Source organism: Callospermophilus lateralis, chromosome 1 (assembly GCF_048772815.1).
Source record: "Callospermophilus lateralis isolate mCalLat2 chromosome 1, mCalLat2.hap1, whole genome shotgun sequence".
NCBI classification, from domain to species: domain Eukaryota; kingdom Metazoa; phylum Chordata; class Mammalia; order Rodentia; family Sciuridae; genus Callospermophilus; species Callospermophilus lateralis.
In genome coordinates this window covers 196,536,638-196,562,592 of record NC_135305.1, presented here as the reverse complement: position 1 = coordinate 196,562,592, position 25,955 = coordinate 196,536,638, and the positions used below count along the sequence as shown (strand labels likewise).

Below are 25,955 nucleotides of genomic sequence, written 5' to 3'. Positions count from 1 at the left end.
CCATCAGGAGGTTTGGAGAAATTTAGCCTTTGCCTACTTCCATTTTTTCCTGGGTAGGAGAAGAGATTAAAATCTGGAAGAGCAAAGGGACCAAAAGGAATTTACACAATTATCATCTTTTAAGAGTGTTTTTCTTATTTAAAAAATAATACTGATTTTTTTTTTGGGGGGGGACAAACCATGGAAAACTGTCCTTCCAGCCAAAAGTAAGAAAGGCATGTATGAACACAGAGAAAATAGATGCAAATTCAGAGGAGACAAGTGTGAACATGGGTAAGACAGGTGTGAATATGGGTAAGACAAGTGTGAAGAGGAGAATACAGGTGTGAAGAAGGGAAAACATGTGTGAACATGGGGAAGACAGGTATAAAGAAGGACAGGAGTGAACATGAGGAAAGCAGGTGTGAATGCAGGGAAGGCAGGTAGGAATATGGAAAGAGAGGTATGAACATAAGGAAGACAGGTGTGAATACAGAAGACAGGCTCACCCTGGTTAGATGTAGTGAAAGAGATGGGGGCTTCCCTTTTACTTTGTAAAGGGAAGGCTTTGAGGTATCAAAAATCTGGGCTTTTGGGAAAAGGAGGACAAAGAATCTGTTTCCTGAACTTCGTAAGGAAGTCTCTTTGGTTGCCCAGGACTAGTCAGTCTCCTCCAGGTCCAAGAGGTCATCCACATATTCCACAACCTCTCCCTGTAAGAGACAAAAGGACACCCGTGTGATTTACCTGAACATAAAAGTGCTGGTGGGCAGAACTGTTTGCTAGAAGCCACTGCTGGCTGGCTGCTTGGGCCAAAGCAGGTCTTCTCCACTGGCCTGGGGTCCAGAGGACGGACCCTGCGGAAGGTACTCAGCTTCCATTCCATGTGAACTCCATGCCAAGCACTCTCTTTCCCACCCCACAGCCAGCCTCTGTGAAGTGGACAGTTCAGCCACCCTCTGTAAAGTCCTCTGGGCTTTCCTCCCTTTCATCTGTCTCTTTCTGCCTCAACCACCAGACCACACCTCCCAAACCACAGCAGCCAACATTGTTGGTATCTGGCCAGCATAACTGCCTTTGGAGACTGGCCCCAAAGTATTCCTGTGACCCCTCAGTCTCTGCTTCAACCCAACCCAAGACTTAGGCCCTCACATCACATCCTGGTTTACAAAGCGCTTCCACTTACAACCCTGTGAGGGGGATATTATTACTTCTGCTTCATAAAAAAAGAATTGAGGCTCAATTCCTTCATGCTAGTGATGGATCTGTCCTACACAAATCTGAGCACAGAAGATTCCCTGATGATGTCTTGTTCGGAGGTGTTTCGCCTAAAACCAGTAAAGTTTTAGGTGAGAGAGCATCCTGGAGGCTGGGCCTCTGGGTCTAGCCTCACAGGTCACAGAACTTTTAGTCTCCCAGACTCCTCACCTATAATGTGAAGGGTCAGACCAGAACAGGGTTTTAGGGTTCTTCCGGCTCCAACATGGCAGGTCCTCAGCTTTTCTAGAAAGCATTTTTCAATTTGTTCCAAACCCATCTCTCTAAATACTCCTCCTAACGATGGCTTTTCTGTGGCTTCACTGCCCCTCCACTAAATGGCTAGTCCACAACCAGTTTAGACTAGTCAAAAAAGGAGTTGGCTAAGAGACTTAAGACTTAATCAAACTTAAAATGCTTACAGCAAGGACATCATTTACCAAAAAAAAAAAAAAAAAAAAAAAAGATAACACTCTGATAGAAAAATTGGAAAGGGGAGTTGAAGTATTTTCAGAGTGCTGAGCCATTGAAAATTCACTGTGTCTTTATAAAGTTAAAAGATGATGGCTGGCTGGGTGACTGCTGCGGATTCCTGGAGTGTCACTCCACACATGGCACCTTCGGGAAACGTGGCACTGCAGCCTGGGTTTCCTAGAAAGCCGGGCTCTTCCATGCCAGCGTTCTGCCTTTCATTAAAACACCCACAGCAACTGTCTTTCTCAAGGTCCCCTTCTGTTTCTTATTTCAGGGACGCCCCAGCCTTGCAGTGACTTTAGCAAAGGCGTGAGTAATATTTTCTCTCAGCCAGACGTGTGCTAAGCATGAAAACTTACCTCATCATCATCCATTATATTTTCCTTAGCAAAGTCATACAGCTCTTTCTGGAGGGTAGTCACATTAAAGAACTGAACTGCTTCCTGTTCAGACAAACAGAGAACAGCTTATAGGACCCACCTTTCCAAGTCAGGAATGGGAAGAGGAGGAGGCAACGGGTATGGGATTTCTTTCTGGGGGGACAAGAATGTTTAAAAGGACAGAATGGCAACGTTTGGAGAACTCTGTGAGTACAGCAACAGCCACTGAATTATACGCTTGAAGAAGGTGAAGTCTATAGTATACGAAATACATTTCGTTTTTTTTTTTTTTTAAATAGTCACCTTGGGTAAAGGAGAGGAGTTTGTGAGCATGTGTGTAGTAGTGGGAGAATGAGATGTGAAGGAAGATGTATTTATGAAAACCCAGGACAGCATATAAAACCCCAATGGTCTTCATCCCAAAGATAAACCAGAAAAGATCTCCCGAAAATCACACATAATTAATGGAGTCCTTAACAAAACATGCAAAACTTTGAGTTTGTCCATTAAGGAAATTAAATGATAGTCTGTTCACAAGAGAACCTACCCTGGTGCTATTGAAAAATATTAGTAAAGTGAGTCTGTGGGTATGGCCTAGAAAAGTCTTCATGCAAAACAGTGTGTGAAGCAGGATCCTATTTTTTTTAAAAAATACAGGCTGTATATATGTGTAAATGTGTAGCCTTATTATAAAGTTTGGGATAAAGTGAAGGTGTGAGATTTTGAGAGAGTCTCACTTTCTAAGTTAAATATTTTTGTTAACATTTGACATATGTCATGTTTACAGATTCAGAAACCAGAATAAAGCAAGAAAATGTTAAGACCAAAACACAACAGAAACCAGTTTGTTCCTGAAAGAACTCTTTCTCTTAAGTCTCCTGAAAGTTGAAGAGAAGGAAAGGAAAAGTCAGGGCCTGGCTGCAGGGCACTCACTGGTCTGGGCTGGAAATGCTCGTCCGAGAGGCCCCACTTGTCCCTGTGGAACTGGTAGTACACCAGGTTCTGCTGCATGACCTTGTCATTCTGGTCAAAGAGCAGATAGCTGACCGCACAGGGGGCTGCATTCTTCAGGTCACTCACTGGATCCGGGAAAGAAGATGATGAGCAAATCAGCAAGCCATGTCCTGCATCCTCCCTCCAGTTACCCCCAGCTCTAGCTCGCCCTCCTAGGGTCATGAATGAGCCCCTTCTTTGAAGCTCCTGCTCTGGAAAGCCTATGACTGACTGCAATCAAGGTGGAAGGTCACAGGTAGGGACTCCATGCAGCCTGGAGGCCAGATTCCTTGGTAGGCAGATGCCTTGGCAGTCCTGCCCAACACTTCAACCTCTGGGGACATGGGCTGGTCTCAGGCCCCTGGCACCAGCCAAAGAAGGCAGTGTCCCACACCCTGGACTGTCCTGGGCTCAAAGCAGATAAGTGGCTCAGCAAGAAGATCCAGTTCCTGGGTCTATAATCTCCAGATACAGGTGGGCCCCTACAACTAAACCAGATTTGGAAGATGAACGACGGTGGATCCTCAGAGATGGAAGAGATTTAAAGTCATTGGGACCTGTTGCCTCCTAGGACTGGGGTTCCCACCCCTGCTGCAGTACTTAGCTTTCAACACTTTCAACACAGGGATCTGAAGAGTTAGAATTTACCTTGGGAGTGGGACAAACGGGAAGATATAATGGTACAGAAGACCCAGAGTATTTATTCTGTCACATTCCACTCCAATTTAAAACTGAGGAAGAACATTTCTGCCAATGCTTTGGTTGGTAGGTGTGACCTGAGCTTGGATATGAATAAATTGTGCCACCCAGAGGTTATTTCTTGTAATGACAACTTCAAACCCCAGCTTAGGGGCACTTACTATTCACAAGGCCTGCAGGGCCACTAAAGGGTTCAAACGTAAGGAGCAACACTTGCCCTTAAAAAACTTAGTGAGGTTGGGTTGGTACCTATGATCCCAGAGACTGGGGAGGCTGAAGCAGAAGGATTGCAAGTTTGAGGCCAATCTCAGCAGGCCTCTTCAAGGCAGTGAGTTTTATGTATACTCTTTATAACTCCAGAAAGCAAATACTTTGAGGGAGCAAATGCAAAGCTGGAGGTTTTGGTCTACCAGTGTTTACAAGTGTTTGCCACAATTTTTGACATGTAGGGAGATTTTGAGCTGCCAGAGCCAGGATATGTCTACAATATTCTAAACACCTAATACTCTAGCTTTGTGTACTCAGAAAAGGCCATGGAAATCCAATGGACTGTTATGTAACATACAGGTATATATTATGTGCCATATATATATATATACACACACTGGAAGAGGTAGCATGGCTTCATGCTTTAGGCACAGACCCTGGAACTGCACTGCAAATCTTTAATCTTCAACAGGCAAAGATATATACCTGTCCTAAGGAATGTGGGAATGCAGTAAGGATACAACAAAGAACACAATAGCCTCACAAGCCACAGAAGCTAAGGTCCTCTCTCACTCTTCCCTGGGGCATCCCTAAGACCTGCCTATCCTAATTGAGAACAGCATGACAGGAGGCATCTATTCCAGCCAGAATCCTGCCACTCTGGACCCTGCTACTTCTCCACTAGAACAGAGCTGTTCCTGCTGCATCTGTCCACGACAATCCTCCAGTACTTATAACCAAATTGCCAAGGTGCACCCTGCTCAAACAGGTGGCACTTGGCACAGTGGTGGGGAGCAGAGGCGAAGGCTCAAAGGACAGGCTCTGAGTCTCACTCTGAGTGACCTTTTCTTCCCTTTGTCCACTCGGAATGTTCTCATTGACACACTGCAATTTCAGGTCCAGGGAGGACCAGGTGGAATGAGGCTCTCACAGTGTGAAGAGTAGAGCTGATTTTGGGGAGAAAGGGAAATGACCATAGAGAACATGAACCCTTGCAGGGTAGAGTTGGCTGAGTGCCGGTGTGTGACTCCACATTTAGCAGCCATTAGCTCACTTGATCCTCAAGATGATCCTGAGAGCTGAGTACTATTACTGCTGCTTGACTGATGAAGAAACGGAAGCATAGAGAAGTCAGTAAATTAAAAAGTTGAAGTTCAAACCCAGGCAGTGTGGTCTCAGGGTCTGTGCCTAAAACATGAAGCCATGCTACCTCTTCCTACAAGCATGTCACCAAGGCTGTCAAGGTGGCTAATGAACTCTCAACAACCACAGGTAAAGGCTGTCACCTCTATTCTACTGACAGGGAAGCTGAGTCTTAGGAGGATTAAACTGAGGAAACTGAGTCTTTGAGGATTAAATACCTTGCCCAAGATCCCATAGAAAGTTACTTACACTTATAATAAGCAAACTGCAAATAATGATACATGGTTGCAACAAATTTCTCCACCGGATAGCCTCCTATAACTGGGGTGAGGTTCTCCTCACACTGTATTTTGCATTCCAGAACTTCTATGTAATGATCTGAAAAAAAAAAAAAAAATCCACAAATTTTCAGAGCAGCACATGCATTGCTCACTTCTCTTCTCCCTTCTTCCTTTCTCCTTACCATCCTTCCTTTCTTCCCTTCAGTGCTGGGGATCAAACCCAGAGCTTTACATATGCTAGGTAAGTGTTCTACCACTGAGCTGTGTCCCCAGCCCCATTATTTTCTTAATACACTACTTCTGCCTTCCATGAAAATGAGAAAAATATAAGAAAAAAATATTTGTAACATTTACAATAAGAGGCTAAAATATTTAATATACAAACTCCTTAAGATCAATTAAAAAAAAATGAGGGGCTGGAGTTATGGCTTCGCAGTAGAGCGTATGCCTAGCATGTGCAAGGCCCTGGGTTCGATCCTCAGCACCACATAAAGTAAATAAATAAAATAAAGGTATTGTGTCCAACAACAACTAAAAAGTAACTATTAAAAAATGACAAACAGGGGCTGGGGATGTGGCTCAAGCGGTAGCACGCTCGCCTGACATGCATGCGGCCCGGGTTCGATCCTCAGCACCACACACAAACAAAGATGTTGTATCTGCCGAAAACTAAAAAATAAATATTAAAAAATTTCTCTCTCTCTCTCTGTCTTAAAAAAAAAAAAAATGACAAACACCCTCTATAAAAACGGCCAAAGTATGTTAACAGAAAAGAAATTAGAAAAACAGTGAATAAACATTGTGAAGAGATGCTATACCTCTTTTGTAATTAAGAAATATAACCTGGGACTAGGGAAACAGTTTACTTGGTAAAGTGCTTGCCTCACATGCACAAGGGTCTGGGTGCAATCCTCAGTGCCACAAAAAAAAAAAAAAAAAAAGAAAAAAGAAAGAAAGAAAAGAAATACAATCTAGCTCAGAGAGGTGGCACACTCCTGTAATCCCAGCTACTGGAGAGGTTGAGGCAGGAGGATCATGAGATTGAGGACAGAGTGGGCAACTTAGTGAGACCCTGTCTCAAAATAAAAAATAAAAAGGGATAGGAATGTAGCTCTGTGGTAGAGCACTTGCCCGGCATGCACAAGGCCCTGGGTTCAATCACCAGTACAAGGAGAAGAAGAAAAAAAATGATTTAAACTGGGGGCTAGGGATGTGGCTTACTGATAAAACACTTGCCTAACATAAGACCCTGGGTTTGGAGGGCCTGGGTTGTGGTTCAGTGGTAAAGTACTTGCCTACCATGTATGAGGTACTGAGTTCAATCTCTGGCACCACATAAAACAAATAAACAAACAAATAAATAAATAAAAACAAGGTCCTGGGTTTGATCTCCAGCAAGGCAAAATAATAATAATAATAATAATAATAATAATAATAGGCAAAATTTTTAAAATTTACTAGCACCAATGTTAGGGAAAGAATGGTAAAACTTACACTTATATTCTATTGGTGGAAGCAAAACTGGAACAAACAGAAATTTGTTTTGGAAGACAAATTTTGCAAAATTTACCAAATGTTAAAATATACATATCCTTCTAACTTGGCACTCTACTTCCCTGAAATAAAAACAGCAAACTTAGAAGCAATCTAAATGCCAGTCGATAAGTTCCAGTACATCTAAACCACAGAATCTATATAACCTTCAAGAGAATAAGGCAAACAACACATATAACATATATATAAAACATACAACATAGAAAGATGTCAAAGACTACATTTCCCAGCCTCCCTTGTACTTAGAATGGGACCATATGACTAGTTGTAGCCAATGAAATGTGGATAGCAACAACTACTAAATATTTCTTCAGGCCTGGTCCCTAGTAATTCCCAGGTGATCCTGCATCCCCCCTTTTATCCCTTTTACACAACAAGAAGGAAAAGACCTCAGGATGTTTGCATATATTTTTATTGGCAAGACTGTAGAGAAAAAGCCTCTCATATATCACTGGTAGGAATGTAAAATGATACCTTAAAATACTAAATAGTTTACAGAAACATTAATTCTTTGAACTATTAATCCAGTTCTGGAGACTTTGAAAACATATCTCTGTACTTAGCAAAAAAAGAAAAAAAAAACTTCAGTTATCCATTTCAATGTAATATGTAATAGCAAATGATTGGACAACCCAAAAGTTGATGAATAGCAAGCTATTACAGTCTTGTTGTTAATAAATAACTTCAAAAAAGAAAACGCTAACTAAATTGTAGAGAGACTAGAAAACACCTTAACCAAACAGATATCACCCATAAAAGAGTAAGCAGACAGCATACATGTCTGAATGTGATATCCTAGGAAGGTTACTTCTACAGTGACCCAGTCAAAAAAGCACATCCTGGAGGAAATTGTGAATTACAGGACAGAAACCCAAATTGAGGAAAATTTATAAAGTAACTGGTCTAAATACCTTAAAATTTCATTGGCATACAAAGACAAAGGAAGGGTAAGGACCTGTTACAGATTAGAGAACACTAAAGAAACAGCACAACTAAATAGGAAATATAAGGCTGGGGTTGTAGCTCAGTGATAGAGTGCTTGCCTAGCTCGTGTGAGCCCAGGGTTCGATCCTCAGCACCATGTAAAAATAAATAAATAAAATAAAGTTATTGTATCCATCTACAACTACAAAAAAAAAAAAAAATTTAAATAGGAAATATAATTCTGGACTGAGTCCCATACCAAGGAAGAAAATGTGACAGAAAGGACAAGATCGGGACTACTATCAAAATTAGAATATGGATGGTAGATTGAACAAAGGTACCTAAATTAAAGTTCCTGAATTTAATTACTGTGAATATACACATTAAATTTTTGTCCTTAGGAAATATAATGAAGCATTATGGGTAAAAAGTCAAGATATCTCCAATCTACTTTAAATGGTTCTGAAGGAAAAATAATTACACACACAATGCAGCTTGAAAGAGTGATAAAGTTAGCAGGACATAATAAATTTTAAAAATTGGTAAATCTGGGTGAGAACATAAAAGTATCTAGTACTACTTTTGCAACTTCTTTACAGGTTTTAAATTGCTTACAAGTATAATCTAGGCTTAGCTGTTTCCCCTTATTCTTGGGGGGCCACATTCTGGGACCCCTTTCCCATGCATGTCTGAAACTGCTAAACCCTATATATATTATGTTTTAATACCAAACCATAAAAAAAAATCTGTTTTCTGGTATACATGCATATAATAAAGTTTAATTTATAAATTAGGCACAGTAACATTAACCATAATGAAACATAAAATAGAAGAATTATAACAATATACTGTAATAGAAGTAATGAGAATGTGGTCTCTCACACTCAAAATAGCTTCCTGAACTGAACTCATCCTTGTGCTGATGTGAGGTGGTACCATGCTGATGTGATGAGAAGTGAGGCAGATGACAGAAGTTTTGTGACGTGACACCACACGAAAGCCATGTGAGCACAAGTACTGTACTAAGGTGGCATCCATCTGCTAAGCAGGACAGCTTCTAAGTGACGGCTGGCAGGTAGGGTATACAGTGTGGATATGCTAGAAAAGGAATGATTAGGGCTGGGGATGTGGCTCAAGTGGTAGCGTGCTTGGCCGGCATGCGTGCGGCCCAGGTTTGATCCTCAGCACCACATACAAAGATGTTGTGTCCACTGAAAACTAAAAAATAAATATTAAAATTCTCCCTCTCTCTCTCTTAAAAAAAAATTTTAAAAAAAGAAAAGGAATGATTCATGTCCCAGGAATAATGGAGCTGGATGGAGACATATTTTATGAAACTACTCAAAACTTATTCACTATTTATTTCTGGAATTTTCTACTTAATATTTTCAGACTGTGTCGGTCATGCTTGTAATCTCAGAGGCTTGGGAGGCTGAGACAAGAGAATCGTGAGTTCAAGATCAGTGTCAGCAACTTAGCAGGGTCCTAAGCAACTCAGCAAGACCCTATCTATAAATAAAATATAAAAAAGGGCTGGAGATACAGCTTAATGGTTAAGCACCCCTGGGTTCAATCTCTGGTACCAAAATATGTGTGTGTGTGTGTGTGTGTGTGTGTGCACGCGCACTTTACTATGGTTGACAGCAGGTAACTAAAACCATAGAAACCATGAATAAAGGGGAATGCTGTGTATCAAAGATAGGTAAGAGAGACACAGCAGACACTATGTACTGTTGCAAAAGAGTCTTGTCTCCCCAACTCCCATTTTAAAAAAGAAAAAGAAAGACAGAAAGAAAAAGAAAATTAAAATTGGACCTGGCCAAGCATCTACATACAAGTATCAATTTATAAGAAATATAGAGGGCTGGGATTGTGGCTCAGTGGTAGAGCGCTAGTCTAGCGTGTGTGAGGCTCTGGGTTCGATCCTTAGCACCACATAAAAATAAATAAATAAAGGCATTGTGTCCAATTATATCTAAAAAATAAATATTAAAAAAATAAGAAATATAAAGCATAGAGGATCATGGAGATAGAATCAATACACTCTACACAGTAAGAATCTCTATAGGAGAAATAATTCAGTGTTTCAACAGTAAGGCGGAAAAAAAGATAGAGAAGAAACTATAGATTAACAGAGACTTAAAAGATAAGAAATTAGCCAGGCATGGTGGCTCAAACCCAGTACCACACACACACACACACACACACACACACACACACACACAAGAAAAAAAAAAAAAACATAATGAATTTGCTACAGTATAGATGAACCTTGAAGAGATTATACTCAGTAAAATAAGTCAATCACAAAAGTGCAGACACTGCATGATTCCACTTACATGAGATAGCCAAAGTAGTCAAATACATAAAGTAAATGCATAAAGAAAGAAAGAAGGTGTCTGCCAGGGGATGGGTGGGGAGGAGGAGGTATTTATTAACAGGGACAGAGTTTCTGTTTGGAAGGATGAGGAAGTTCTAGATACAAATGAAAGTAACAGTTGCACAATGATGTGAACGTACTTTAGGTCACTGGTCTGTTTATTTAAAGGTGGCTAGGATGGTAAATTTCATATTATATATATTTTACCATAATCAAGATTTTAAAACTAGAATCTATCACAACATGTGGACCTTATTTGGATCCTGATTCAAACAAATGAATAGTAAATTATTGATGATATTTCTTAGATGATATGGACACTGAAGAGTTGATGGTGAGATTAAGTAACTATTGTTAAAATTCTTTTAGGTGTAATAGTGTAGTGGCTATGTTAAAAAAAAGAGTCCTTATTTTTTAGAGGTATATACTAAAATATTACACATGAAGTGACACAACATCTGGAATTTGCTTCAAAATAACCTGAGAGAGGGCTGGGGTTGTGGCTCAGCGGTAGAGCACTTGCCTAGCAAGTTCGAGGCCCTGGGTTTGATCCTCAGCACCACATAAAAATAAACAATAAAGGTACTGTGCCCTACTACAACTAAAAAATAAATATTAAAACAAATAACTAAATAGCCTGAGAGAAGGGAAGTAGATAAACCCCAAATGGCCATGAGTTGACAGCTATGAAGCTGGATCGTGGTTCCCGGGGGATTCATTGTACTTTTCTATTTTTTTTATAGGTATCAAAAATTCTTTCAATTTTTCTACAATAAAAGGGGTTACTTAAGGGGGGGAGTATTTTATAGAAAGAGATTTATGAACAAAACATGAGTTAAAGAAAAACAAACCTCTCTTTGAAAGAGCTTCCATTCTGCAGGATCTCTGAAGAGCCGTTAACCATTAACACGCTCAGTGACTCTGCAGAGGGAGACACAGCACTCAGCCCACTCCCAGACTTATTTAAGGAGCACTGTACAGAGATACAATACTCTTTTTTATCTATGGTATGGTCCAGACTTCTTTACCCTTTTTGCAAGGCACAGTTCTAGGCTAAGGGTCCTCAGTCCACCTTGGGAACTCCTCTCTTGGCCATTCCTCATGTACTGGAGTAACACTGCCCAATGAAGGCGAAGAGCAAATGTCTGGGCCCTCCAGAGAAATCTGAGCTATCTATGGGGTGGTGTTTTAGGTTTTCTTTCCTTCTTCATTTTTTTAAAATATTTTTTTGATTTTTTTTAGTTGTAGATGAACATAATATCTTTATTTTATTTATTATATGTGGTGCTGAGGATGGAACCCAGGGCCTCTCATGTGCTAGGCGAGTGCTCTACTGCTGAACCACAACCCCAGCCCTCCTTCTTCGTTCTTCTTTCTTACGTTTGCTGAACGTCCTATAAGAAGCATAGCTTGGGAGGCTGGGGTTGTGGCTCAGTGGTAGAGTGCTTGCCTCGCATATGTGAGGCACTGGGTTCAATCCTCAGCACCACATAAAAATAAATAAAATAAATAAAGATATTATGTCCATATTAAAAAAATCTTTAAAAAAAAAAAAGAAGAAGCATAGTCAGAAATTTTCAAAATGTTCTTAGTCGTGTTTATTATACTCTTCACGCTACCTCTGTAACAGTTGGAAGATGGCCATCATCCAAGTTATCTTAGTAATGGAAGTTGTTACTGAGTTGCCCTGGTGCCCATTTTTATCTTTCCAAAAGCCTTGGGGAATCTGTAATCAAGCAGGGCTGATACAGCAGACTCTAACACTCTATCAACTCTTTTACCAAGTTGAAAGCTTATCTAGGTAACTGTTAACTTCCCCCAGATACTCATTAATATTTAAGCTCAAAAGTTCCTCAAAGGCAGCTCAAGACACTTAGAAGGCATGTGGACAGAGGGTAGACATCTGAGAAGACAGATCCACAAGGGGGATGGTCCCACTTACGCTAAGATGCAACCCACCAACCTGCTATGGAAAGGTAAAAATCTTTGAAGTCCTTGATCTCCCGGGAGCCCTCGCAGGCTGCGAGGCATTCATAAAAAGCTTTGAAGAAATCAGGAAGGGCCAGCTCCATGTCTGTGATGGACGTCCTCCAGTTCTCACCATTGTAGGCCCGCACGGCTCGGATGAACAGACTCTGAAAAGCAAGAGAAGCCGTGAAGTTTGCTCCCAGGCAGGAAGGGAGAGAGGCATGACCCCTCCAAAAGAATGGTGACCATCACCAAGCTCTGCTCTCATTAGTCCTAAAGAAGCCACCCTATCCTTAACAACAATTGGATTCATAAACCAATCAGTAACTTGCTTTATGTCTAGATTTCCCTACACTGTTTGTTATGGGTACACTTCTCATACAGTTTAATTCAAAAAGAAACAGGTGCTTGATAATAAAATCAAATTCAAATCAAAGGGTAAGGTAGTGAATGCCTGCAATCCCCAACAGCTCAGGAGGCTGACGTAGGAGGATCACAAGTTCGAAGCCAGTCTCAGCAACTTAGTGAGGCTCTAAGCAACTCAGTGACACCCTGTCTCTACATAAAATACAAAAAAAGGGGTGGTTATGTGTCTCAGTGGTTAAGTACACCTGGATTCAATTACCCATACCAAAAAAAAAAAAAATAAAAGACAAGGGGAAAAGTGACAAATCAGATCTGCAGTTGCCAGGAGTCAGGGGCTAGGGCAAAGTCCTGACTTCTGAGAAATAGCAGGGAGCTTGTTAGGGGTGATGGCAATATTCCACATTATGACCACAGTGGTAGTTATAAGACTGCATATATTTGTCAAAACTCATTGAATTATATACTCATTGAATCATAATTCAAAACTCATTGAATTAGTAAATATATTGTAAATAAGTGAAACCTCAATAAAGCTGAGTTGAGAAACTGAAAGGAGAAAATCTAAATTTGAGAGCAGGTGCCTGATACCCTGTTCCTCCAACAATGAAGAAGGCAGGAGCAGTGTGCATCAGCACCAGCTACTGGGAAGGTAACCAGATGCCCGAGAGCGGAGACTTGACTGACTTTCTGCTGATTGATGATTGGACCAAATTAAAAAAATAATAATAAATAACTAGGACTGAGGAAGCAGCTTGGTCTCCAAGAAATAAGTAGAGATCCTGGATAGAAATGAAAGCCTGCTAACTTGGAGAAGCCAAGACAGGCCTTGCAGCAAGCCTGGGATGCTCCACTTGGACTTTCTTTTCAGCAGCTCCTGGATGGGGACCCATGAAGGCCAGTTTTGACCTGCACTTTTCCCCAATCTTCAGGCCTCAAGCAGAAAGGATGGATCTCCCGGAGCCCGCTAGGCAGGCGGAATTCCCTGGAAATGAGACAGGCAGAGAACTGAAGGAGCCTTCCGAAGACTGGGCAAATGAGCAGCAACTCCAGGCAGTGGCTTTCCAGAAGCAGCATGGCAGCAGCAGCAGCAAGAAGGAAAGCCAGTAGTCAGGAAGACCCTGAGCATGCAGGAGGCAGCCCAGCCACAGCCAGCAGGGCTCCACCCAGGGACCAAAGGAACCAGCTGACTTCCAGGTGTGCTCAGCTCTGCTCCCCAAGCCCAGTGAACACAGCAACGAGGAACACATGAAGGCACACGGAAGAATAGGAAAGGGGCAAGCAGCAGACAAGAGGTTTCAACAACCTGGAAAGAAGAAAGGCAAATGATCACAGGGGAGAGTCTGGAGGGGAAGTGAGCCACATACCCTGTTGGCATTTGCAGGCACCAGAAACCAGGGAAGGCAAGAAAGACACAGAACTGCAAGCAGAGCCGAAAGCCTGTGCAGACTGCTGGAGCCTAGTTCCCTCCCAGGACCACATTCCCCCAAAGCCACTCTTCACTACAGACTGGTAGTTGATTCTAGAGACTCTGCCCAGAGAGGCTGAGGAGTCAGGGACCAGGCACAGCTGAGGCTGAGCTGAATGCATGGGACTAAAATTTCTGACTCAGCTGGGAGACCCCTGCTGCTATCCACAGACTGCCTCTCAGACACTGCAGACAAGTGTGGGCTCCCCACCAGCCCTGCAGAAGGCTGGCCAAGTCTTCTCTGGAAAACTAAAAGGCCCCCCATCAGTAAAAAGTGAGCTTGCAGTCTAATCATACTATTGGAAACCTTGGCTGGCTCCTCATGGAAACTTTCAATACATCCCTGTTTTCAACCTTGTCCTAACAAGGTTGGTGCCCTGGCTGCTGATGCCTAAGTGACAGACCCTGACCATAATTAGTGCTCAAAAGAGATTCTTATTATTGTTATGATTAATTATCATTAGAACTTTTTGCAGATGCACAGATTTAAGTATCCCCTCATTTGTCAACTCCTCTTTAATTTTCACTTTAGTACATATGGTGTATGTGTGTGTGTGTGTGTAAAATATGTCTCCTAGTTTCATCAAAATGTGGGGTGTATTTTTCTTTTCTTCTTCTTCTTTTTTTTTTTTTTTTTTTTGGTACTGGGGCTCGAACTCAGGGGCCCTTAGCCATCTCCAGCCCTTTTTGTATGTTATTTAGAGACAGGGTCCCACTTTGTTGCTTAGGGCCTCGCTAAATTGCTGAGGCTGGCTTTGAACTCATGATCCTCCTGCCTCAGTCTCCAGAGCTGCTGGGATTACAGAAATGTACCACCACACCTGGCTGTAGCTCTCTTCTTGAGGTATATGTTTCTATTTTGGCTGTTCCTGGTCATTTGGTGGTGATTTCCAAGATATGCCTTTACTATCTTAAAACTGAATGATCAAATGACCATATTTCAAAAATGAATAATTTAAAGGAAAGATAGCTTTAAAATCAGGTAAAGTAAAAACTCATTTTAAATGGATCAATTTTCAGCTAGAAAGCCATAATTTCTATTATCGTAATGTTCATCAAATGTCACCGGAAAAATCACTAGAGCCAGGCATAGTGACACATGCTTATAATCCAGCAGCTCTGGAGGCTGAAGCAGAAGGATTTTTGTGTGTGTCTGTGTGGTGCTGGTGATTGAACCCCAGGACCTTGTGCATGGGAGACAAGCACTCTGCCAACTGAGCTATATCCCCAGCCTCTTGAAGTACAGGATGGTAAATCCAAAGCCAGCCTCAGCAACTTAGTGAGGCAATAAGCAACCAAGTGAGACCCTGCAGCAAAATAAAAAATAAAAAAGGGCTGGGGATGTGTCTTAGTGGTTAAGCACCCCTGGGTTCAATTCCTGGTACCAAAAAAAGCGGGGGGGGGGGGGAACAACACTAGAAATTGTTCGGATGTCAACAGCTGTTTACTGAGATACACTTCTTAAACAATTCACATTGCACTAACCGCTATAAAAATCTGAATATACCTCATAGGACTTGGTTTCCAAGTCTTTGATGTAGTCTTCGGCGCCAGGCAGGCTCTTGTAATACGCCATGTTTCTCTTCATCATTTCGTCATCAGGATGCTTCAGGAGAAAGGTGTGAGCTGCTGCAATGGCTTTCGGGAGATTATTTGCCTAAGTACAAAGAAGAAAGATGAGGCTGCTGAATGCATGCATGCCGAGCAGAGAGTTTTGTAAAATAGGAACTTGTTTTCAGTAACAGTCCTTTAGTGACTTTGGTAATAAACAGTGTTTCCAGCTAAGGGCTCAGTGACATCCAGGGCCCCCCAGAATCTCATCCAGCCAATCTGGATAAGTGTTTGTCCCCACCATTTGGATGGCCTTACAGTGCCTTTCCCATCTGCCATCTCCACCCTGTCTGTGTCCTTGGAGCCTGGCCTATGTGGGCTTTTCCAAGACTCCCTTCCTTGACCTCTAGCTTTCACAGGGGCTCACCCATGTGGAGCCCAACAGGACACTGAAGAAGGGAAGGTGGTAGGTTGGGTTATCTCATCTCCTGGCTCTCTCCCTGCACAGCCACCTCAGGCTGCCATATCCCTTAACTGAAGGTCACAGATTCTCTCAAGATGGCCTTCTCCATACAATCTCTCCTTTCAGATTCCAGTAATTGCTCTCTCCCTTACCCCTTTGACTGAGGCTTGGTCATGCCCTACTAGTACTAGACCTGAGGACACAATGTCCCTTGTGGGTTCCCCACATACCACATCCACCTTTGTAAGTAACCACTGTAGTAAACATCCTTCAAATTACTCAGTATGTCTGTACCACATCTTTTCCGCTGGAACTTTGAAAAATATATTAATGTTTTCCCCACTTCACACAGAACCTTCTGCTTCTATTCTCAAGTGATCCCAAATACCTCCTCCTGACTCATCTAATCACTGGGGAAAAATCTGTAGAGACCCTCCTATAGGCAGAAACCCTTTCTAGGAAGTGGATCTTTAACAATAAGCAAGACAAGGGAAAAAAATCTCTGCCTTTATGAACAATACACTTGAATAAGTTCTCCCTTTCTCCCAGCAACCTTAATTAAGACCCTCTCTTTTGTGTTATTCCCACTTTTCACACCTTCCCATATTCTCAGATAATATGTCTATCTCCTCTCTCCCTTTCAATCCTTGGAAGACACAGTTGTGTGCCACTCAAGTCTGCATTTTGGGCCCTGGTACGGATCCTGGGACAAGGCAGGACATAGTAAGTATCCAGGATTTGAACATAATGACATTATGGCTATAGGACATTTTCATAAAATTAATTCATATGTTCCTTTTTCTCTCTCTCTTATTTTATTTATTTATTATAAGTTTTATTTATTTATTTATTTACTTACTTACTTACTTATTTATTTTTGGCACTGGGGATTGAACCCAAGGGTGCTTTACCCCTGAACTCCATCTCCATCCCCAGCCCTTTTATACATTTTTAAATTTCGAAACAGGGTCTTACTAAGTTGCTGAGGGTCTTGCTAGTTGCTGAGGCTGGCCTCAAACTCACGTCTCCTGCCTGGGTCTCTCGAGTTGCTGGGTCTATAGGATGGGCCACTGTGCCCAGCTCTCTTCTCTTTGAAGCAGAAGCCAGGGAGTATAGCTCAGTGGAAGAGTGCTTGCCTGGCATGTGTGAGGCCCTGGGTTCAATCCCAGCCCTGCAAAAAATAAACAAATGAAGCAGCAACCAGTTTCCCTGACTCAGGACAGAGTAGGTGTCTGGTCAGAAGGCAGAAATAATCCATATGACAAGCAACTTGTGTGGTTGAGAGAACCTAGCAGGTTTGAGGAAAGGAGGAAATAGACGAGGAAGCTGCAGAAAAAAAGCTTGACTGACAGGGAGAAAAGAAAGAAAGGAAAAAAGTTGGGGAGCTGAAAGGTCCAGAGCTAGCACCCTGGTCAACAGTGGTACCCAAAAGGGCACATGAGAACAGGTGTGCTGTTGAGGAATTTTAAGCAGGAAGGCAGTCAGGGAGGCAGATACCTCCCTGTGGGGATGCATGATGAACAACGAGGAGGAGGCAACCACATTGTTGGACTCATGGCTCAACCTGGTAGGTGTCAGGGTTGTCACCATGCATGCAAGTAGAGTCTCTTTCAGCAAATCCAGAGTGACACCCAGAAGCAGAAATTGGAGGGTTAGATTTGGAGAAAGGAAATAAAGGATATCTGAGAATCATAGGGTGGCACACATCTGTACCATACTGCTCCCTAATTGGAGTCCAGTCATTTTTTTTAATGTTTTTTTCTTTTTTAGTTGTAGGTGGACACAATACCTTTATTGTATTTATTAATATGTGGTGCTGAGGATCAAACCCAGGGCCTCACATTTGCTAGGCGAGCACTCTTACTGCTGAGCCACAACCCCAGTCGAGAGCCAAGTCATTTTTGAGATAAGGCCAGTTGCTGCGTTGGAGAAGCAGTGGCTGGAGACAATGACAGGCTCCCAGATGTCAATGCTGATATTTGGAGAATATCAGTGAGTAGTAGCCTGTAGCTAATGGAATGCTTGTGAAAGAGTGTCACAGACAGAAAGTTCTCTAACCTCTATACCCAGCCAGAAAAAAACCTAGTTCATCAGCCAGAAAGAAAGGAAGGGAGCTGAATGCAGCCTTTTAAAAGCATTTGCCAATGAAATTAAGAGTCTCATTCTCCAAACAGCCCTCAGAAAAGGGCATGGAGTGGGCTTTTTTAAGGATCCTGACCTAGGATCTGACTTTTGCAAAATGGAATCTCCTCCCAAAGAGGAAAGGGTAGTTTTATTTACATCGACTCAGGCTCTGCCAGCTGGGACATGAAGACACATCTTGGCAGCCATGGAGAAAACTTCCAGATAGTGACAGGGATCTAAAGTAGGCTGGTCACATGAAACCAATGGTAGTTGGAGAGTAAACAGCATGGCCTTTTTCTTACAAATCACACATCCAAGCCACATCACCTCATTCCAACAGCTTGAATTCATCAGCCTTACTCCCATGCTCAACTTGGGCATTTGTCCTTAATTGCCAAAACAGACCTATGAATCAGAACAGTACAGACCCAAGTCCTGCCCCAGCAGGCAGCACCATCTACTGCCAGCCTTCAGGTGACAGGTGGAGTGTGTGTGCCTGTCACCAATCATTTTTTCCCCAGCCATAAGGAGTTCAAGAATGTGCAGTGGCACATGCCTATTAATCCCAGCAGCTGGGGAGGTTGAGGCAGGAGGATTGCAAGTTTGAAACCAACTTCAGCAACTTATCGAGCCCCTAAAGACTCAGTAAGACCTTGTCTCAAAATAAAACATAAAAAAGGGCTGGGGATGTGGCTCAGTGGTTAAGCGACCCTGGGTTCAATCCCTGGTACAAAAATAAAAAATAAAAAGTTCAAGAATGTAAACATTGTTGAGGGAAAAAAAATAATCAATATCTCTACCAAAAAATCATTTTTTGAGTTATATCTTCAGTTGAAACTGAATGAATGGAATGAACATTCATGTTTATTAATAAAATTCTTAACTTTCCCTGACCAACAAGAAATCTTACAGTGCTAAGAGAGATAGTACTTTACTAACTTTTAAGTGATTGTTACAAGGCCTCAAGGGGTTTTGAAGAGATGTTACAAACATCCTAAGCTCTGTAGGCTACCATGATGGAGAAAACCCATGCCTTACATTCATGTAATATTAAATGCTCTCTCCTGCTTCCCACTATCACTTTTTCAAGTTCATCTGTGTATTAGTGGGTATGTTGACGCAGGCCTATAATCCCAGCAGCTCAGGAGGCTGAGGCAGGAGGGTCACGAGTTTGAAGCCAGCTTCAGCAATTTAGTGAGGCCCTAAGCAACTCAATGCGACCCTGTCTCTAAATTAAATATAGAAAAGGGCTGGGGATGTGGTTCAGTGGTTATGTGTCCCTGGGTTCAATCCCAGGTATAACTCCCAAAAGTTCATCTGTATAAGAAGTCATAGCTTCTACTATTCTCCAGGTTTAAAAAAAAAAAAAATGTTTTCACATTGATTGTGTGATTTAAATTTGGTTCAGGCTGCATCTGCTAAAAAGCTATACAAAAAAAAAGTAGAAAATCTTTTTTTAGCTTAAAAAAAGTCATGTGATGCCAGGCATGATGAAGCACAACTATAATTCCAGAGACTTGAGAGGTTAAGGCAGGAGGATCTCAAGTTCAGGGCCAGCCTCAACAAATTAGGAAGGCCCTGTCTCAAAATAAAAAATAAAAAGGGTTGGGGATGTAGCTCAGTGGTTAAGTGCCCATGGGTTCAATCCAAAAAACAAACAAAAAAAAAAACAGTGTGAACCAGCTGTCACTTTCAACACTGTAGAATTTTATTAATCTCATCCCCTCCCCTTCTATTTTAAAACTGTTTTTTTTTATTGCCAGGACAAATATTCACAAAACTGATACTTTATATAAAACTACAACTAAGCTTTTTCTTGGGGGGTATTATGTTACTACACATATGAATATAACACACATGTGGCTCTGTCTCAGTGGAAATATAAAAAACAGAATATACAATCCAAAGACTCAAAAACAAAGCAAAAAACACCTATACCTCTGGTGTCTGGGATATGCCCTGAAGCTGTTTTTACAGTCATTAGAACAAATGAAATATATCCCCCCTAAAAATCTTTTTCAAGCAGATAAAAAAAAAAAGAACAGAAACAGGGCTTTAAGGGTGCCCTTTTGGCCAAACCTTATGAGGTCCTACCAAGCTGCACTACCCAGTAACCTGAAATTCAGTCCATTCTTAAAACTTGGTGGGTCCCCAGAGTAAGAGCTCAAAGGACGGAGAATTGCAATTTGTGGCTATTTTTAGCCAGCAATCACAGACCGAATTTAAGCAACCATAAAAAGGAGGCAGTGAGCTGTGTTAAATTTTAGATGAGAGAGCAAGCCCAGGGGTCAGCCCTGATGAATCACCACGCAAACACCTCTAAGCAGAGATGTGTCCTCCCAGAGTCGTTGCCCCACCCTGGTCTCAATTCCTCCTATTTAAGAGACACTTGCTGGTTCCTCGGGTCACCTTCCGCTTTACTAGAGCAAGTTCTAACTCAATTTTTAAAAGTCGATTTAAATGGTATATACAGAAAAGTCTGTCCTCAAATAATAGGTAACATTCATCAGGCATTTTTGTTGGGTGCCAAACACTGTTCTACGTCTTTGGTATCCTCTACCTTAGAAAAACGCTTCAGGAAAGGTATTTTCATCTCTTTAAGAAGAAGGATGGACAGGATTTGGAGGCGACCCGTGGCACCACTGAGTGGGTGAGACCGGGGTCAGGAACTCGCGGTGGAACGTGGCCCAGGGTGAGGGGCGGGGCCCGAGCCTGGGGGCGGGGCTCGAGCCGTGGGGCGGGGCCGAGCCTCGGGGCGGGGCGGACTTGCCTTGAAGTAGGCGAACTGCAGAAACTTGTAGGGTTCTCGGCGCTGGAAGTCCGCCAGCACTTCGCGGCTGGGCTGCGACTGGCGGAAGGCCGGCAGGCCTTGCTTGCAGCGCTTGAGGCAGTGCGCGCGGCGCAGCAGGCCCCCGAACAGGCGCAGCTCCGGGTAGCGGGCGAGGCCGGCGGCGGGCTCCGGCTGGGGCACCGAGCTGCAGTTGCGGTGGCAGAAGGCCTCGCTGTCGCGCAGCAGGCGGTGCAGCCGCAGGCTGATCTCCAGGTAGCCCACGCTCTCAGCCCAGCGCTCGCCGCTGTACTGGTCCAGCGCGTGCCGGTAGGCCGACTCGAGTGGCATCAGCTCGTCGCGCGGGAAGCTCCGGAAACTGTAGCGTTCGTATTGGGCGCGCCCGGTGCGCCACGCACAGCCTGCGCACAGAAGCGCCAGCAGCGCCGCGGCCGCCCGGCGCCCTGGCTCCATGGCACCCGGCGGAAGGAAGGAAGGAAGGAAAGAAGGGAGAAAGAAGGAAAGGAAGGAGGAGGACCGCGCGACGCAGCAGGCCGAATGCTTGGGAGGCGGGGACCCAGGCCGCCGGCCCGCCCCGTCCGGCCGCCACTCCCCAATTCTCCTGGGGATCTGGGCGACAGCTACCGCGTGGAAAGGGTGCTTTAGGGAAGGTGCTCAGCTCACCGATTCTGGCGCATTCCCAATGTAGGTTCCCGCGCTCTGCGGTTCATTTTTTGGAGGTTGCTGTTGGCAAGCCAGATGCGGCCCTACAGCATCATAGATGACTGCTACTTAAACTTGTATAATCACTTGAAGGACTTGTGAAAACACAGATTCCTGGGCCGGGCTCCCAGAATTTTGATTCAGCAATTCTGGGGAGCGGGGCTGAGGATTTGCATTTCTAACGAGCATCCCGGTGAGGCTGATGCTAAGGTTTTGCGGACTATACTTTGAAGAGTGCTGCCATCGACCTCAGTTTTAGAGAGGATGCATATATAAAGTTAGGAAGGATGACAAGGCATTTTGTAAGCTGTGTAGCTAGTCAAGTTAAAGATGTGCACGCCTTACGACTGCCACTCCACTTTTCAGAATATAATTTTGAGAAACTTTTGCGAGTGCATGGAAAGATGAGAGGAATGTTTTAAAAGCAGCAGTTTTTAATTTTTTTTTTATGCAGATCAAATCCAGGACCTTGAGCATGCTAGACAAATGCCCAAGTGTTGCCCCAGTTCCCAAAATAATAATAATAAAACTAGTTTAGAAATAATTCACAGTAAGAATAGAACAACGACAAAATACAAAAACAAACTCTTATACACCATTCACTAAGATTCACAATCTGGGAGTTCGGAGTTTAGCTCAGTGAGAAGCATCTACCTCCCCTGTACAATGCTGTGGGTTTGATCCCCAGCACTGGGGGAAAAAAAGATGGAAAGATAAATCAGAAAACTCAACATCTAATCTATATTTGCTTTTCCAGTTTTGTCAACTGTCCCAATAATGCCTTTTCTAGCACTTTTTTCCCCGGACAGATGCAGTCCAGGACCATGGAGGCATCTGATTGTCACCTCTGTTTCACATCCCCTAATCTACCCTGGTTCCTCAGCTTTTCTTGTCATGCCACTGGCATTTTTTGAAGAATACAGCAAAACCAGACATGAGATACCACTACACACTTATTATAATGGCCTAAATCCACAACACTGGCAGCTTCAAATGCTAACCAGGATGTAGAGCAACAGGTACTCTTCATTCATTGTTGGTGAGAATGCAAAATGGAAATGAGCTATTGAGCCATGAAGAGACATGGCAATAAATGCATATTGCTAAGTGAAAGGAGCCAATCTAAAAAGGCTGCATGTGGTATGAATCCAATATACGACATTCTGGAAAAGGCAAAATTGGGGATATAGTAAAAGGATCAGTGGCTGCTGGGGCTACATAAAAAAAGAGATGAAAAAGCAGAGTACAGAAGATTTTGGGAGCAATGAAACTATTCTGTATGATGCTATACTGGTACACACATGGCATATATTTGTAAAAACCCATAGAATATACAACACCAAGAGTGGGTTACAATGTAAAACTGTAGACTTTGGGTGCTAATAATGTGTCAACACAGGATACATTAATTGTAATACATGCACCACTCTGATCACTGATAGAGGGGTTGATTGTTCCTGTCTGGACACAGGGGTTCTATAAGATCTCTGTCATTTTCCTCAGTTTTACTGTGAAACTAAAACAGCTCTAAAGAAAGAGTCTTCCTGGGCACGGTGGCACACACCTGTAATCCCAACAGCTAGGGAGGCTGACACAAGAGGACTGTGAATTCAAAGCCAGCCTCAGCAACTTGGCAAGACCCTATCTCTAAATAAAATACAAAAAAAGGGCTGGGGATGTGGCTTAGTGGTTAAGTGTCCCTGGGTTCAATCCTTGGTACCAATAAATAAATAAATAACAAGAAATAAAGTCTATTAAGAAAACATAGGCAATTTTGTGTTTTTTTTTTTTTTTAATAAAAGCTTCTTCTTTGAGGGGTCACTTTGTTAAGATGTTGTCCACTTTTTCCACTTCTTTTTTTATTTTGTAATTGACAAGTATTTGTGATAAATTCAGCAACATTGTTCTCAATAGCAGAGACTTTGTTCATATACAGAATTTTTTTAAAAAATGTGTGTGCATCTAGGGGAATATTTTACAGCGGTGAGAAGTGAAAGAACGACAGCTATACATAACAATTCAATCTGGGGGCATAGAGAATGGTTCCAATTGTTTAAAGTTTAAAATATGCAAAAGAACACAATATGTATTTAGAAATACAAATAACACATGGCCACATCCCCAGCCCTTTTTTTGTATTTTTCCTTTCTAAGGAAAAAAGAAATGATAAACTGAAATTTCATGTGTTTGTTTGCAAGGCTAGAGTTTAAACCCAGGTGTGCAAGTTCTCTGTCATTAAGCTACCCCTCCTACTGTAATAAACAGAAACTTTGGATATTAGTTTCCTGTCTGCTGCACGCAGTCTGGCTGGGCACAAATCATGGGCCACTGAAGCAAGAACAAATTTTATTTCTGAACTCCACCAGCATACTCCAACACGCTCCCCGGGAACTCTTCCGAACGCCATCCACACGGCTCCTTCCGGAACCACCAACCGGAAATCTCTCCTCCGGCACTTCCCCAACCAATGGGAACTCTCCGGGAATCCCTGGGAGAACTCCAAAGTAGCAGGCCGAGGTGGACAGCAGGGGTCCAATATACACAGCTTAACATAACCATTATCATCTCAATGGCTTGCTGGCGTCACCTCTCAACCACTACTTCTGGCAAAAATGCCATGCTCATCCCGACTTGGCTGTGGCCCTCAACCCACTATCCAGTTGGGAAAAGGAAAGATATGCTATTGGGAGAAGTTCAGACTCAGGTGAGGGGATGGGGAGCGAGTATAATGATGCTCACTGCATCATTATTTTTATATATTTTGTAAATATTATTTTATATCTTATAATTTAAAAAAAATTTTTAGTTGTTGATGCACCTTTATTTATTTATTTATTTATTTAAAGAGAGAGAGAGACAGAGAATTTTTAATATTTATTTTTTAGTTATTGGCGGACACAACATCTTTGTTTGTATGTGGTGCTGAGGATGGAACCCGGACCTCACACATGCCAGGCGAGCGTGCTACCACTTGAGCCACATCCCCAGCCCTGCACCTTTATTTTTTATTTATTCATACATATTCAGCACTGAGAATCAAACCCAGTGCCTCATGAATGTTAGGCAAGTCCCCTCCACTGAGCTACAACCCCAGCCCTCATATTTTATCTGTTAATATTATTTTTTTTTATTTTTGTAGTTGTAGATGGACAGAATGCCTTTATATTATTTGTCTATTTTTATGTAGTACTGAGGATCAAACCCAGTGCCTTACACATGCTAGGCAAGCGCTCTGCTGCTGACCTACGGCCCCAGCCCTTAATATTATTTTAAAAATAATATTTGGGAAAAGAAAAATTTGGGGCTGGGGTTGTGGCTCAGAGGTAGAGTGCTGACCTAGCATGGATGAGGCACTGGGTTCAATCCTCAGCACTACATAAAAATAAATAAAATGAGCCTGGTGCGGTTGTTCATGCCTGTAATCCAATGGTCCCAGAGGCTGAGACAGGAGGATCATGAATTCAAAGCCAGCCTCAGCAAAGGCAAGGAGCTAAGCAACTCAGTGAGACCCTGTCTCTAAATAAAATACAAAATAGGGTAGGGGATGTGGCTCAGTGGTCAAGTGCCCCTGAGTTCCATGCCAAATAAATAAATAAATAAAAATAGAGGTATTGTGTCCAACTACAACTAAAAAAATATAGTTTTTTAAAAGAAAAATTTGCACTGGGCACAGTAGCAGATGCCTCTAATTCCAGCTACTCAGGAAGCTGAGGCAGAAGGATTACCAATTCAAGGTCAGCATCAGCAACTTATCAAGACCCTGTCTCTAAAGAGTTTTAAAAGGGCTGGGGATGTTTGTAGCTCAATGGTAGGGTACCATCATGTTCAATCCCCGGTACTACAAAGAAAGGAAGGAAAAGGTGGGGGGAAGACAGGGAAGTAAGAGATTGAGGGAGGGAGAGAGAAAGGAAGAAGATGGCTATAGTGATTTGGAGAAAAAACAGGTGAATGGGATGGTAAAGGGGAAGACATGAAGTGACATCTAAAAAGAGTTCTGAAGTGGGGAGAGAGCTGAGCCATGTTTACATGGCTTCCTGGCGCCTCTTGCCCTGTGACTCCACAGTGGCCATCTTGCTTGGCACTTGAGATCCTTCATGTGTGGAGAATATGAAAAGGCCGATGCCCTAAGTCAAACAGACACACAAAGAAATGTCCAATCAGTAGGAAACAATTCAGTCCTACTAGCCAACAGACTCAGTGGCTGAGCACCTGCTGAGTTCACTTCCTGGTACCAATAAATAAATAGATAAATAATAG

General features: G+C 42.6%; 1 protein-coding gene across 1 annotated transcript; it reads right to left on the bottom strand.

The window, feature by feature from the left end:
- Positions 1-100: 100 nt before the first annotated feature.
- Positions 101-21,546, bottom strand: Crtap (cartilage associated protein). Its single transcript, XM_076843168.1, has 7 exons — positions 20,979-21,546; positions 15,578-15,727; positions 12,235-12,406; positions 5,382-5,510; positions 3,024-3,169; positions 2,070-2,153; positions 101-692 (listed from the first exon to the last, which is right to left on the bottom strand). Exons 1-7 carry the CDS (start codon positions 21,447-21,449, stop codon positions 639-641), a joined length of 1,206 nt encoding a protein of 401 aa, XP_076699283.1. The 5' UTR covers positions 21,450-21,546; the 3' UTR covers positions 101-638.
- Between the last annotated feature and the right edge of the window lie 4,409 nt (positions 21,547-25,955).

Excerpts from the sequence above, each read along its gene's own strand:
- Crtap (XM_076843168.1), bottom strand. The coding sequence starts at position 21,449 with ATGGAGCCAGGGCGCCGGGCGGCCGCGGCGCTGCTGGCGCTTCTGTGC. Across the intron at positions 2,154-3,023 it reads AGCATTTCCAGCCCAGACCA|GAAGCAGTTCAGTTCTTTAA; the intron begins GTGAGTGCCCTG and ends TTGTCTGAACAG. Across the intron at positions 693-2,069 it reads ATATAATGGATGATGATGAG|GGAGAGGTTGTGGAATATGT; the intron begins GTAAGTTTTCAT and ends TGTCTCTTACAG.